A 15,884-nucleotide genomic window follows, 5' to 3' on the forward strand; every position below is an offset into this window, starting at 1 on the left:
AACCGAATTTGTTGCTATTTAATTTTATACCAAATGATTGAGATTTTTAAAAATTTCACAAATAGTTCAGCAGGGACCTCCCAAAGAGTTTGCAATTTAAAATTTTATGAAGTAAGAATTTTTTTGAAATCACAAATACCAGCTTATATCACTATCACTCAATTAAGAATAAAGATAATTTAACTTCATGAAATTAGGCAGAATATATAGCACAAAATATAGTCCTTTATATCAAATAAGTGTAGCTTTATGAAAAAGCACCACTTGTAGATGAACATATTATTTAGGATTGGTATTGGCCTGTAGACTAGCCCGTGCTTTTCCGCTTCTATACCTAAGCTAATTAATGTTGTTCCCTTCTCCCTGAATTGGTCTGTTCCTTATCTGAGCCAGCCTAAATCCTGCTTATTCTTTCATAACCATCTGAAATGCCATCTTCTTTGTGGAGCTTTTCCCAATTCTCACTTTCCAACCCTCTTTCTTGCTCTCAGCCAGAATGAGTAATAAAACCTATATCTAGAAAGCACATTTACTGAAATATTTCCCTCGTTTACAGTTGAAGCACCTAAGACCCAGAGAAGTGAAATAATTTGTAAAAGGTTTCATGTTGTTCGAAGTAGCAAAGCTTGACTTGAAACCCAGTTTTCCTCAGCTCTTGCCCTGCCCATTCATTTCCCTGTCATTGCAGCATTCCTGCCCAGGGACTGAGAGAGCTTCAGCTGGAGCTGAAGATGGGCCTAGAAGAACAGCATGGCTGAATTTGATCAGTTAAGGTTGGGCCAGACTCTGGAGGAACCCAGGACAAGGCTGAACAGTATGAACTTTATGCATTAGGCATTAGGGAGCTTATGATAATAAAGGATCCAAGAGCACTGCCTTCATTCACTTGTTAATACTGCTATCTCATTATAGTTTTGACTGGCATTTCTCTAATGATTAGTGATGTTTCATGTGCTTATTGGCCATGTGTATGTCTTCTTTGGGGAAATGTCTATTCAAGTCCTTTGCCCATTTTTTAATCGGGTTGGTTTTTGTTGTTGTTGTTGCTCTTTAGGAGTTATCTATATATTTTGGATATTAATCCCTTATGAGATACATGATTTGCCAATATTTTCTCCCATGCTGTTGGTTGCCTTTTTACTATGGGGATAGTGTTTTTGGATACAGTATGTATCAATTTAAAACTTTTATGAAGTCCAATGTCTGTTTTTTCTTTTGTTTCCTGTGTTTTTGGTGTCATATCTGAGAAATCATTGTCAAATCTAAAGTCATGAAATTTTTATGTTTTCTTCTAAGAATTTTATTGCTTTAGGTCTTAAAGTTAGGTCCTTGATTCACTTTGAGTTAATTTTTGTATATGCTATTAGGCAAGGATCCAAGTTATAGATAGCTGTGCTCCATGGACATTAGCTTCTAGCAGCAGGTTTTTTAAAAAAATTAATGTATAGATATTTATGATATGTGCCAGGCATGTATTAGGTGCTTAGACATAGCAATAAACAAAAGAGATCTGGTCCTTGTCCTCATGGAGCTCACATTCTGGGAAGGTGGGGCAAGATTTTTGCCTGTGAGCTGGAATTTTATTTAGGAAGAGAATGTTGGAGACAATGTATTTCACCTTATTTCAGAGAATGGGGGTCATGTCTCTAGGAGCAAAGTGACTGTACAGTGCTTGACTGTGAAGGTAGACATATGCAGACTTCCTTGCCAGAGATTTTGGGTCTTTCAGGAAGTTCTCAGGATATTGAAGAGATTGTGGTGTGTATGATCTTGACCATGGGCTAAAGCTCAAAGTGGATGAGAGTCTCCTTCATTCTTCCTCACAGTGTTCCTGGAGATTCTTAGGAAAGAGTCTTCTCTATGTCCATTTCAGTAAACTCCAAATTGGTGTAGTTCAACAAACACTAGCCTGGAAGTCAGAAACTTGGGACCTAGTTACAGATTTTTCTTAATCCCATTGTGTAGCCTTGGCAAGCCACTTCCTCTGGATTTCTTGGATCTTTAAAACGGGGATAATTGGGGCGCCTGGGTGGCTCAGTCGTTAGGCGTCTGCCTTCGGCCCAGGTCATGATCCTGGGGTCCTGGGATCGAGCCCCGCATTGGGCTCCCTGCTCTGCGGGAAGCCTGCTTCTCCCTCTCCCGCTCCCCCCGCTTGTGTTCCCTCTCTCGCTGTGTCTCTCTCTGTCAAATAAATAAAATCTTTAAAAAAAAAAAAAAAAAAACGGGGATAATTATACCTGCTCTCCCTATTGCTAAAGTAGCTGTAAGGATCAGGTAAAGGATTATCCTCTAATGTAGTTTTATTCCATACTCATGTAAGGAATTAGCTGGATTCCCATTTGATCTACACAAATACCGTGTGAGACAGGCATGTCAGGTTTTATTTTATTACTTTTTTAAAAAGGATTTTATTTATTTATTTTAGACTGAGAGAGAGAGAGAGAGAGCACAAGCATGAGCAGGGGGAGGGGTAGAAGGAAGGGGAGAGGGGATCTCAAGCAGACTCCATGCTGAGTGCAGAGCCCGATGTGGGGCTCAATCCTATGACCCTGAGATCATGACCCAAGTCACCCAGGTGCCCCTTATTTTTATTAATTTTATTTTATTTACTTCTATTTGGCCTCTACCTCAGCTAAGTTTTTTCTCCCCACTGTACCCTGCCCCTATGTAAATAAAACCTCTTTTCTCTGAAACTGACTTTTAGGGCCCATTCTCCTGCCTCTGAAAGGAAGTAATGAGAATCAAGGAGTCTAAGATACATTAGAAATTATCTAGTCTAGGGGCACCTGGGTGGCTCAGTCATTAAGCGTCTGCCTTTGGCTCAGGTCATGATCCCAGGGTCCTGGGACCTAGCCCCACATCAGGCTCCCTGCTCGGTGGGAGGCCTGCTTCTCTCTCACTCCCCCTGCTTGTGTTCCCTCTCTCTCTGTGTCTCTCTCTGTCAAATAAATAAATAAAATCTTAAAAAAAAAAAAGAAATTATCTAGTCTAATACCAATCTTCTCCCTCCTCCCCTCTAATACTTTATGGAGAAGGAAACTGAGGCTCAGAGAGAGGGGAAAATTTGTGTAAATTCATACATTGAATTAGGGGTAAACAATAGATCTAGGTCTGGTGACTCCAAATAATTATCTGAGGATCTTGTTAATAATCCAGATTCCTGGATCCCACCAGCCTATCAAATCAGAATCTCCAAAGGATAAGACTTATGACTTGTATTTTTATAACATCCTCAGATGTGGTGGGCAGTTGCAGGATACCTTTGAAAAATATGTATTTGTTTTATTTATTTATTTATTTATTTATTTATTTATTTATTTGAGAGAGATGAGCAGGAGGGGGAGAGGGAGAGGGAGAGAGAACCTCAAGCAGACTCCACACTGAGGAGCCCATGGAGTCCAACATGGGGCTTGATCTCACGACCTTGAGATCACAACCTGAGCCATAACCAAGAGTTGGATGCTTAACTGACTGTGCTACCCAGGTGCCCCAGAAAAATAGTTATTTAGATTAGTGGTCTGAAACTTTTAAAATTATATATCTAAAAGAGTTTTGAAAAATTATGTAACTCTTTACACATTTTGAAGTTCACATTTAAACATTTTATCATAAGATTAAATAATTGCAAAAATTGGGGCACCTGGGTGGCTCATTTGGTTAAGCATCTGCCTTCAGCTCTGGTCAAGATCCCAGGGTTCTGGGACCAAGCCCCATCTCAGGCTCCTTGCTCAGCAGGGAGCCTGCTTCTCCCTCTCCCTCTGCCCCTCCCCTGGGCTTGTGTGCGTGCACTCGTGCTCTCTCTCTCTCAAATAAATAAAATCTTTAAAAAATAATAATAGCAAAAAAATAATTTCCAATGTGTTTTCTGTTATATACATGTATATATTTCATATATCTTTTTTGAAATCTTGGAACTGCAAATTTAGCTCATATAATCTATAGAAAATGTCCACCAGTTCATATAATCTGTAGAAAATGTCCACCATATAACCTAATTTGCATAGCAAATTCTCACTGCTAACAAATCAGCCAAATGAGATTAGAAAATGCCCAACTTCTTTTTTGATTAAAATAAATATGATAACTATTTAACTTCTGAATTATAATTTTAAGAGAAATAAGGCAAGTAGTGTTACCATGAGTTTGTCACCTGGATAAATTAAGATATTACTCCTTTCAGTATTGATTTCTTAAGAAAGCTCTCTGATTTGCTCTCTTGGGCCTTTCCCTCTGAGGTTAACAGTTCTCAAATTGTCCCTTTGGCACTCTGGAGGGTTTTTGTTTTTTGTTTTTTGTTTTTTAACCTTGGCATGGTATAGGCATAATGTTTGGGATAAGAGAGAGAGATGGCATTTAAAAAATTATTTTTATTTTTTAAAGATTTTATTTATTTGAGGGAGAGCGAGAGCGCACATGCACAAGCAGGGGACGGGCAGAGGGAGAAGAGGACTCCTTGCTGAGGAGGTAGTCCGAGGTGGGGCTCGGGGCTCAATCCCAGGACCCCGCAATTGTAACCTGAGCCGAAGGCAGACCCCCAACTGACTGAACCACCCAGGTGCCTCCTTTTTTTTTTTTTTTTAAATAGAGTGGGAGAAGTGTATTTGTGAAGGATAAAGTGAAAAAGGAGAACCAGCGCAGACAGATCAGTGTTAGGAAAGATTACATATAGAAGTTGAGAATCTGGACACTTACTCTCTTAAAACTCTTCCTGCTCAACTACCCATAGGAATAGAGTACCCTACCATGAACACTAATGATTTCAACCATGCTATCTACCTAAATAACAAAGAACCATTGTAATAAATATTTTTGCATGTGTCAAAATTGAGACACCCGATGTAGGTATAAAACAGTGCCCTCTGCTGTTCTTTCCACTTTCTTTTTCTGCTCTAGGCATATTTCTGTTTTAGGCAACATTCCAAATGCTGTGATAATAAAGGATCTGAGAGGACTGCCCTCATTCACTTGTTTTGGGTAAGGCTAGCATAGTGCACAGTATGGAAGGAACGAGTGCATATGATTTCCCTCCTGTAAGTAGGCATGTAAGCAGTGGGAAATTGTTACCTTCTATACTGACCTAGGTCTGCCTTGTCAACAGAGAAGAGTTGCAGAATCCAACTGGCACCAAAGCCACTTAGGCTAAAGGGAACAGGCACAAGGTTCCTGGATCAAAGCCTGAAAATAGCTGGCATGAGGACAGGATGCAATAATAGCCTAGAGTGCAAAGCACAAGTCCCATAACCTGAACCTCAACTCCAGGGTCTTATTGCAGTCTCTCCCATGGCAGAGTCCAGACCTGAGCCCAGTGTAGGGACTCAAGAAACTCTTCTTGATATTTCTCCAGATCCCATTCCATAAGTTTTACACTCTTCTCCCTCTATGTCTACCATTTCCCCCTGCCTGTCTAGCATCTATCTACTTTGTTTGTATCCTCTATAATCCCCTTTCTTTCCATGTTTCCTCTCTCTGATCAGCCTGGATCTGGCTGGTCATATGAGCAGAGAACTAACTTATTTTCTTACTTTCTTTCTTTCTCCCATTTATTTCACAATTATGTATTAAGTACCCACTGTGTGTCAAATTTTATGCTAAGCACTGAGGAGGAAAAAGATAAAAAGATGTCTTGTCTGCCTTTAAGGAACTTACAGTCCAGTGAAGGAAACAGATGTATACATATGACTATAACATTAAAATAAATAAGTGCTGGGGTGCCTGGGTGGCCCAGTCATTAAGTGTCTGCCTTGGGCTCAGGTCGTGATCCCTGGGTCCTGGGATCGAGCCCCACATCAGGCTTCCTGCTCCATGGGAAGCCTGCTTCTCCCTCTCCCCCTCCCCCTGCTTGTGTTCCCTCTCTTGCTGTGTCTCTCTGTCAAATAAATAAAAGTCTTAAAAAACAAATTCCATAAAATTAAAAAAAATAATAAAATAAAATAAATAAGTGCCAAATCTTTAGGCAAATAGAAAGAGAATGAATGGGGGCGCCTGGGTGGCTCAGTTGGTTAAGCGACTGCCTTCAGCTCAGGTCATGATCCTGGAGTCCCTGGATCGAGTCCCGCATTGGGCTCCCTGCTCGGCAGGGAGTCTGCTTCTCCCTCTGACCCTCACCCCTCTCATGTGCTTGCTCTCTCTCATTCTCTCTCTCTCAAATAAATAAATAAAATCTTTAAAAAAAAAAAAGAAAAAATGAATGAATCAACAGTATGAATGAATGAATAAATGACTAGTGCTAAGAGGCAAACCTTCTGGAAAGGAAGATTTGTAAAGATGTCTGTCTTTCCAAATTAATCTGTATGTTATTGCAATTCTAATCAAAATCACAAAATTTTAAGATTTGAGATATAATTCATACCATGCAACTTACCCATTTAAAGTGTACAAGTCAGTGATTTTTGTTATATTCACAGAGTTGTACAATCATCATCACAGCCAATTTTATTTTATTTTATTTATTTTTAAAAGATTTCTTTATTTATTTGACACAGAGAGAGAGTACAAGCAGGGAGAGTGGCAGGAGAGGGAGAAGCAGGCTCCCGCTGAGCAGAGAGCCTGACGCGGGGCTTGATTCCAGGACCCTTGGATCATGATCCAAGCCGAAGGCAGATGCCCAACTGACTGAGCCACCCAGGTACCCCCATCACAACCAATTTTAGAACATTTTCACCACCCCAAAAAGAAACCCCATATTCATTAGCAGTCACTCCTCATTTTCCTCCAACTTTTCCCACTGTAGCCCTGGGCAACCACTAATCTATTTTCTGTCTCCATGGCTCTGACTATTCTGTACATTTCATATAAATGGAATCATACAACATGTGGCCTTTTTTCCCCAGCTTCTTTTACTTACCATAATCTTTTAAAGGTTCACAAGTGTTGTAGCATGTATCAGGACTTCATTTCTTTTTTTTAAATTTATTAATTTATTAATTTTACAATTTTTTATTATTATTAACATATAATGTATTATTTGTTTCAGGGTACAGGTCTGTGGTTCATAAGTCTTACACAATACATAGCGTTCACCACAACACATACCCTCCCCAGTGTCCATCACCCAGCCACCCCATCCCTCCCACCCCCATCCACTCCAGCAACCCTCAGTTTATTTCCTGAGATTAAGAGTCTATTATGGTTTGTCTCCCTCTCTGGTTTCGTCTTGTTTCATTTTTTCCTCTCTTTCCCTATGATGCTCTGCCTTGTTTCTCAAATTCCACATATCAGTGAGATCATATGATAATTGTCTTTCTCTGATTGACTTAGTACTTCATTCCTTTTTATGCTAGATAATATTCCATTATATAGATATACCACATTTCATTTATCCTTTCTTCAGTTGATGGATATCTGGATTGTTTTCTCTTTTTAATATCATGAATAATGCAGCTATGAACATTTGTGTACAAGCTTTTGTAGGAGTATATGTTTTTAATTCTCTTGGGTAATTACAAGTATGCTAAAATCCATCCTTGGTGGACTTCAACTCTACAGTTCTCAGGACACCTACAGTTTGATTTTCTTCCTAATGCTAATTCTGACTTTGGAAAAAAACATCCTCCTTTTGGAGGCCATGTTGTTTAGGAGGAGAAATGCCTAAACTAGACATTTAGATACTATAACTAGACAAAGGTGACTATTAATATTTAAAATAATTAAAATTAAATAAAATTAAACATTTAGTTCTTCTGCCATATTTCACATGTTCAATAGCTATATGTAGCTTGTGGCTATTATGTTGGATAGCACTGCTTTAGAATAATGGGGCTACTAATGTGCTAAGTAACCTTGAGGCCATCACTGTATTAGGTTTCTCATCTGTAAATAAGGGTGGTGGACATTGAAAGCCCTGTCCTCCTCTGGCATTCTAAGTGATTTATGATTCAGTCTTTGGGGTATGCCTCCTCTCACCTCCTCCTCCAGCCCTTCTCCCTCTTCACTGTGACTAGGGCAGGAGTATCCAGAGGGAACATCAGTCTGCTAATTAGTAAAGTTATGTTGCTCCCACTCCCTCTTCCCTTGGTGAAAGGGAAAATGACTTGAGGGTATACCTACATCTGAGTGCCTCACATTTGTGCAGTGCTTTATGGATCATAGAATACATTATTTCATGTGTTTTCTTAATTTTACATAATCAAAGAATCTCAAAGTTGGAAGAACCTTAAAGGTCATCTCAAACTTCGGAAAACATGTATGACATGGGTTGCTTATAAAATGAGAATTCTAAGGCCCCCACTCCCTGGAAAATGATCTAGTAGGTGTCAGGGTTTTTTTGGCCCAATCTATACAATCCTATATAGCAGCTATATGGGGTGGGGCCTTGGAATTTGCATTATTGACACTGTGTGACCATGCTTTGAGACACATTGGCCATGCTTGGTTGGTCCCAGCCATGTCTTGGAGTCTGCTCTTTACGATCCCTGCAAATCCCAGATTTTATACAGAGTTAGGAAGCTCTTGAAGGAATATCTTCTATCATTGGACAGTTCTGACAGTTAGAAAGGCTTTCCTTATATTGAAATCTCCCAATTGACCCACCTCTTCCATTTGTAGTTACATAACACTAGTCTGCTTCTTTCGCATAATAATCCTTCAGGTTCATTCATTTATTCAGTAAATACTTACTGAGCACTGACTATATACAAGCCTTTGCAAGGCACTGGGGATTCAGCAGTAAACAAAACCAATTTGGTCTATGCCTTCAGGAAGCATACAGTCTAGTAGGAGAGACGGACAATTAGAAAAATAAATAATAATATAATTATAAATTATAATATAAATATAATTATAATTATAAATGATGTAATGTATGGTGATAAACAGAACATAATAAAAAAATAAAATGCCAACACAAAAAAAAAAAAACCAAAAAATAATACAATTGTAGCTTGAAAAATGCTATGAAAAAAATGAACAGTGTTGTGATGAAGAATAATAGGAAGGGCTGATGCTACTTAGAGTGATCTGAAGCATGACCTAGAGCAAACCGTTTGAAAAACTGGGGGAAGAACATGGCATATTCTATCAGTAAGAAGGCTAATAATGTGTTTGGAGTCTATTGAGCAAAATGGGACAATGGCACAACATGAGTTGGAGAAGATACAAGGCATAGTAGAAGTTTGGATTTTCTTCTACATGCAATGAAAGCCACTAAAGGATTTTAAGCAGTAGGTGATATAATCTGGTTTATGTTTTTAATAGACTATTCCAGATGATGTATGGATTGGAAGAGGGTAAGAGTGAATTGGGAGACCAGTTTGGGGCCATTGTGATCATCCAGGCAAGAGATGAAGGTGGTCTGAACCAGAGTAGAAGCAACAAAGATACAGATATTGAAACTTACTATCATGTATCTCAATATCTTCTCTTCTCCAGGCTAAACAGCTCATAATAGGTTTGACTCCTTTTCTCATCTGGGTTTTTCTCCTCTAGAAGGCCTAACCCACCAGGTTAGATCCTGCCCTCTGTTTCTGTGAAGAACCTAACTTTTTCCACCTATTTTTCCCCCCAGCTCTTTCCTCTATCCTGTGCCTTACTTTTCTGCTCATCTAGGGAACTAAAATCTCCAATACAGTGACTGTCCCTCATATAAAGAGGGGAGTCCCAGTCTTCCCTGTCATTAATCAATTATCAGATTTTCTATGATTCAACCATGAACCTTAAGAACTTACTGTGCCAACTGAGCCTGGAGGAGATCGAGAGGAAGAGGACATGATCCCTGCCCTCCAAGAACCCAAGGTGTAATGGGAAATAGAAAGCCCCAATAAATGTAAAAAAGGTAGTACACAAGGAAATAGATCACAAGGAAAGTGAAATCTTCTGTGCCACAATGCACCATGTGATCTTGAACACATTAAATGGCCTCTTTGGATCTCTTTGGAGTTAGGAGACTAAACCGAATGTTCTTTTAAAAATTCTTAACATCCATCTGGGGCGCCTGGGTGGCTTAGTTGGTTAAGCGTCTGCCTTTGGCTCAGGTCATGATCCCAGGGCCCTGGGATCGAGCCTGGCTTCAGGCTCCTTATTCAGCGGGGACCTTGCTTCTCCCTCTGCCTCCTGCTCCCTCTTCTTATACTCTCGCTGTCTCGCGCACGCTTTCTCTCTGGCAAATAAATAAATAAAATCTTTTTAAAAAAATTTCTTAACATCCTAGAGGGCTTGGGAGCTGCAGTAGGCCAGTATTCTGTTCACCTCCTCCTCCTAATGAGCCAGGGGCCCCAGCCTGGTGTGTATGTCAGAGAAAGAAGACACTGGAAGGAGCAAGGTGCCTGTATCAATAATGTATAACTTGAGCCCAGAGCCTGGGAGCGGAGTGTACGCTGTGGGGTGTGTGTGTATGTGTGTGTAACTAGAAGTGGGCTCAAGTAAACAGTTCTTATGTAGGTTTGTGCTTATCTGTTCCTGTATACCTTCTATGTACCAAGCTCTATTCTAGGTTCTAGGGATGTAGTAATGAACAAGACAGGCAAATTCTCAGTTTCCATGGAGCTTATATTTCAATAAAAGACACAGGTAATACACAAGCAAATAAAATACACAAGATAATTTCAGATAATGGAAAGTTATGTGAAGCAAATAAAACAATGATTTGCTAATGTTTCGGGAGGGGCAAGCTGTGCACATAGGTGGGTACGTAAGTGTGGTGCATGTACTTGCAGGTAGGCCCATGTTTGAGTCCTGGGTCCATATATTTCTCCTTATTTGTGCCTCTGTGTACAAATGGGCAGCTTTTATGCCTACAATGTTTTGTATATTAGTATATGTGATTTTATGCATGCAAGTACACACAGGTGAGCTGGTAGGTGGTACACATGTGGGGATATGTGTGCATGGGTGTGTGGTATATGTTGGCATTTAGCCATAATGAGATGTTCTGAAGTTTCTGTGGCACTCATCAGTGGGCCAGTTAAGAAAATGGCTTTTTGCCTCTGGCATTCAGGGCCATTTGCCAGTTTCCTCTCTCTGTGTACCTTCTTACTTTAGAGAGCTCTCTGTGCTTGACTCCTCTTAGCCCTAGGAGGGCTAAGCCAAGGAGAGGATAGTAACTGACTAATCAAGCCAGGAGCTGGAAAGAGGCTGATAATCTTCTGTATAACCTCCAAGGCCTGGTTTCCCTGCTAGTCCCTGCCCTTCACACTATGAGGCAAAAGAGTTGTGCCTTGAAATGCGAAGACCCGAGGATCTATTCTTGGCTCTACCACTTACTGTTTGACCTTGGCCAAGCTACTACATCTCTCTGGGTTTTAGTTACCTCTTTCTTGAGTACTCTGGGTAGTAAGGCAAGAGAGGGAGAGCAATGGCCTGCAGTATTTAGGGAGGGCTATGTGGTACTGGTACCAGAAGGAGAGGGGAAGGCATTCTGCACAGGCAATGGCATGATCAAAAGTGTGGAGGTCGGCTTTTGTGTATAGGAAGCCAGAAGGATCCCACTTAGAATAAAATTCAAACTTCTTACCATTACTACAGGGCCCTATGTGATCTGGCTGCTGCGTAACTCTCATTCTTACCTGCATTCTTACATGCTTCAGCCATGCTGTCTCCCTTACTGTTCTTTGAATACGCCAAGTTCTTTACTGCCTCATTGCCTTTCCAAATTTCGATGTTCTCTCTGCTCAGGGTACCCTTCTCAAGAATTCATATGGTTGACTACTCATTACTTGTGTCTTTTAGCTCAAGTATCACCTCCCCAGGGGGAGGCTTTCTCTGACCATTATTTAAAGTAGTTGTCCTCTAATGTTTATTAATATTTAAAATGCACATATCCTTTGACCCAACAATTTCATTTCTAGTAATTTATCCTGCAGATATATTTGCAATGAGTAAAATGACATTTGAATAAGGATATTCATTGAAGCATTTATTTGTTAGATAAACTATGGCACATACAAACTGTGGAACATTATGCAGATGACAAAGAAAATGAAACAGCACTATAAGTCTTGATGGAGAATTATATCAAGGTATATTGTTAAATTTTTTAAAAAGCAAGATAATTGAGCTCTATACTTAATATTCATGTAGTTTATTGGATATATATTATACTCAATAAAAAACACTATACAGGGGGCGCCTGGGTGGCTCAGTTGGTTAAGCGACTGCTTTCGGCTCAGGTCATGATCCTGGAGTCCCGGGATCGAGTCCCGCATCGGGCTCCCTGCTCGTCGGGGAGTCTGCTTCTCCCTCTGATCCTCCCCCTCTCATGCTCTCTGTCTCCCATTCTTTCTCTCAGATAAATAAATAAAAAATCTTTAAAAAAAAAAAACACTATACAGAATAGTGTGTATTGTATACCATCTTTGTATAGAAAAAACAAGAATATGTAAACATAAATACATATATGTAATGCTTCTATAATAGGTCTGTCCCATGGTTAAAACAGCTCTTCCCATCTAAGGACTGGCTGGGGACTGTGAGGTGCTTATCTCTCTTCTGAACTGTATTGAAATTCAATTTTTTAAATTTAGTTTTTAAATTTCTATCTTCAGTGATATCCGAAGGATATATGATCCAAAGGATCTTATGAAAGATGCTAACAGTGTAGTCTTCTTCCAAAGTGATTATCTTGGTCACTTCACATTAGTTCAGTTGCTCTACACCCTCCAACCTATTAGGAGTGGTCCTGTCTGCATACTGACTATTTCTGGAAAGTTACATAACATAGTACGAACAGTGGTTGCCAATTGGCAGGGTGACTGGGGAATAGGGGTGGGAGGGACACTTCTCATTACATATCTTTTTTTGTAGTACCATTTGTTTATATGTATTATTCAAAAAAATCATAAAATTGAAAATAAACCCACCGGGGGTCATTAAATATTCACATACAGTCATGGAAATTCCTTAAGATGTCTTTTTAAAAAAGTATTTCCAATTAGTCACTCATTATTATATCATTCTTTATATCCTTCATAATGCTTATCATCTGAAAGTATCTTGGCTGTATTTGTTACTTGTATAATTTTTGAACTGTTATTGGAATATAAGCTCCATGTTGTCAGGGATCTCGCTTGTCTTGTTCATCAGTGCCTTATTTCTGTATATGTATATAGCACATAACTAGTTGTTTGTAAGCAAATGTGAAGGAAACTAGGCTGAAACCTAGGAAGGACAGGCAAGGCTGAGGAGGTAGACAGAAATCAGATGATAAAGTGTAGTGGTTCTGAAACTTTATTTTTTATTTATTTTTTTAGAGGGGGGAGAGGGGAGGGGCAGAGGGAGAGGGAAAGAGCAAATCTTAGGCAGGCTCCACGCCCAGCACTGAACCCGACGTGGGGCTCAATCTCACAACCCAGAGATTATGACCTGAGCCGAAATCAAGAGTTGGACACATAACCGACTTAGCCACCCAGTCGCCCCTGAAACTTTAAATGTGTATCGGAATCACCAACTGAGGGGCACCTGGGTGGTGCAGTCAGTTGAGCATCTGACTCTTGGTTTTGGCTCAGTTTGTGATCTCGGGGTCATGAGATCAAGCCCTGCGTTGGCTCCACACTAAGCACAGAGTCTGCTTGAGATTCTCTCTCCCTCTACCCCTCCCGCTCATGCTCTTTCTCTCTCTCTCTAAAATAAATAAATCTTAAAAAAAAAAAAAAAGAATCACCAACTGCATCTTTATACCAGCTTGTAATAAAGAGGCAGATTCTTGGACTCTGTGATTCTGATTCAGTAGGTCTGAGTTGGGGCTCAGGAATCTACATTTTAATAAGTTCCCTTGGGGGCGCCTGGGTGGCTCAGTCGTTAAGCGTCTGCCTTTGGCTCAGGTCATGATCCCAGGGTCCTGGGATCGAGCCCCTCATCGGGCTCCCCTCTCGGCGGGAAGCCTGCTTCTCCCTCTCCCACTCCCCCCTGCTTGTGTTCCCTCTCTTGCTGTGTCTCTCTCTGTCAAATAAATAAAATCTTTAAAAAAAAAAAAAGTTCCCTTGGGTGCAAGTGATCTGGAAACCCCACTTTGAATAACACCAGTGCAGTCTTGACACGGTGCTCAGGAAGAATAACATCTGTGATATCATTTCTCCTTAATACATCCCTAGGATGGAAGAGAAGGGACCATCATCCCATTTTACCAACCTAAATGAGGCTCACAGATGGACACTGCATTTTCCAATGACACACAGCTTGTGTATAAAGTATACTGTAAAAGGCCAAAGTATCTGACCAGTCAATTCAAGGTGTGATGGCAGACAGCTCACCCTCACAGGACATTCATAAGGAGCCTTGGTGTTCCTGAATGGCTATTATGACTATTCCTATTTTTTGTGTGGGGGAAGAGGTTATATTCTCTAATGACTGATTGATTCTTTCTGATGTATTTCAGGGAGGGCAATGAACCAGAGGAGACCACCCAGATCACATATCGTGAGCTTCTGGTCCAAGTGTGTCGATTCAGCAATGTTCTCCAAAAACAGGGTGAGTGTCAGGGGGTATAAGAAGGGGACTGGAGGGTCCTGCCTTGGGGTATCTGAGGACTTGGGGGAAGTAGACAAGGAATGGAAGAAATGTGGTAATAGGGGAACAGAAAAGGTCAGCTGTGGTGGGGGGCAGTAGCTGAATGAGAAGGAGTAAGTAGCAGCAGGAAGGGTCCCTGGTCCATGATCTGTGTCCTTTATTTGCAGGCATTCGGAAGGGTGACCGAGTGGCCATTTACATGCCCATGATACCGGAGCTTGTGGTGGCCATGCTGGCATGTGCCCGCGTTGGGGCTCTGCACTCCATTGTGGTAGGAATTTGGACTGGAAAAAGAGACCTAGTGGGGGGTGGGGCTCTGGAGAAGTAGGTTGGGCCTGGATGATGGAGGATCTTAAGAACCAGACTAAGGAGTTTAGAATGTTTGTGTCATAGGTTCCATATCCAGTTTCTTCTAGGACCATAGTTTAGAAACCCTGAAGGTTTTATATGAGTGTCTCCTTTCCTTGTTTACTTAATTCCTAGGTCCTCCTCTCCCTCAGTCTTTCTTCCTTTCCCTAGTTTGCAGGCTTCTCTGCAGAGTCTCTTTGTGAACGGATCCTGGATTCCAGTTGCAGCCTTCTTATCACTACAGGTGACTAATTCTCTCACCCCTTTTCCAGAACCACCACACCCGAAGTTTTGATCTCTAATCAGCTAGTTGGTATTTGCGACTGCTCAGCATAGAGGGTAGGGACTGCCTACGCTTACTCCTGATTCCACCTCACCTGACCCTCTGTCAGCTCAGATCAATTGGAAGAGCCAGAGTCAAGAGGCCTACCTCAGGAAGGGCTCCATGAACATTGTGCTCACTAGGGATAAGGGGCTAGGAGTGTGGTGCCTTCCTAAGGCCTGGAATGTCTGTTGCTCCCCAAAGATGCCTTCTACAGGGGGGAAAAGCTTGTGAACCTGAAGGAGCTGGCTGACGAGGCCCTGGAGAAGTGTCGGGAGAAGTAAGTATGTTTGGCATTGGCTACTGCTCTGGGTCAACTGGGCTTTTCCCCAGTAACAGGTTCCCTTTGTCCCCTCCATCTTAGATGGACATAGGTGGGTCCTGCCAAATTCTCTTTTGAGCCAACTAGCCTACCACTTCAGGTTTTTCCTTCTTCTAGGGCTTTCCAAGTGAGGTGCTGCATTGTGGTCAAGCACCTGGGGCGGGCAGAGCTGGGCACAGGTGACTCTCCCAGCCAATCCCCCCCCATTAAGAGGCCATGCCCGGATGTACAGGTGAGTCTGGTACTGCTGTGCTTTCCTCTGGGCTCAAATTGGCTCCCTCTTCCAGCCCAGGAAGTTCTTGATATGCTTCTTTCCTTCCTTAACATAATGCTGAGAGGATCTGGGAGCAATCCTAGGAATGCCTCCTCTGGCAGGGCTGGTAGGAAGCTGGGGGACTTTGACCTTGAATGTTGGTAGGGAGTCCCCTGTACCTTGGGAACTTAGCATGAGTCTCC

General features: G+C 41.3%; 1 protein-coding gene across 2 annotated transcripts in view; it reads left to right on the plus strand.

The window, feature by feature from the left end:
• The window catches only part of ACSS2 (acyl-CoA synthetase short chain family member 2), a 48,418-nt gene that overhangs the window by 19,533 nt on the left and 13,001 nt on the right, over window positions 1-15,884 (plus strand). The window contains exons 1-6 of one of the 2 annotated variants that reach the window (XM_035006173.1): window positions 5,266-5,354; window positions 14,306-14,397; window positions 14,604-14,707; window positions 14,956-15,028; window positions 15,311-15,386; window positions 15,546-15,660. In XM_035006173.1, the coding sequence (XP_034862064.1) occupies window positions 5,281-5,354; window positions 14,306-14,397; window positions 14,604-14,707; window positions 14,956-15,028; window positions 15,311-15,386; window positions 15,546-15,660 (534 nt within the window). In that variant the 5' untranslated portion in view covers window positions 5,266-5,280. Of the gene's footprint in view, window positions 1-5,265; window positions 5,355-14,305; window positions 14,398-14,603; window positions 14,708-14,955; window positions 15,029-15,310; window positions 15,387-15,545; window positions 15,661-15,884 lie in introns of those variants that run through there. The other variant, XM_035006172.1, reaches the window with a different exon arrangement.

This window comes from Mirounga leonina, unplaced genomic scaffold (assembly GCF_011800145.1).
Source record: "Mirounga leonina isolate KUSES-001 unplaced genomic scaffold, KU_Mleo_1.0 Mir_150, whole genome shotgun sequence".
Lineage (NCBI taxonomy): Eukaryota > Metazoa > Chordata > Mammalia > Carnivora > Phocidae > Mirounga > Mirounga leonina.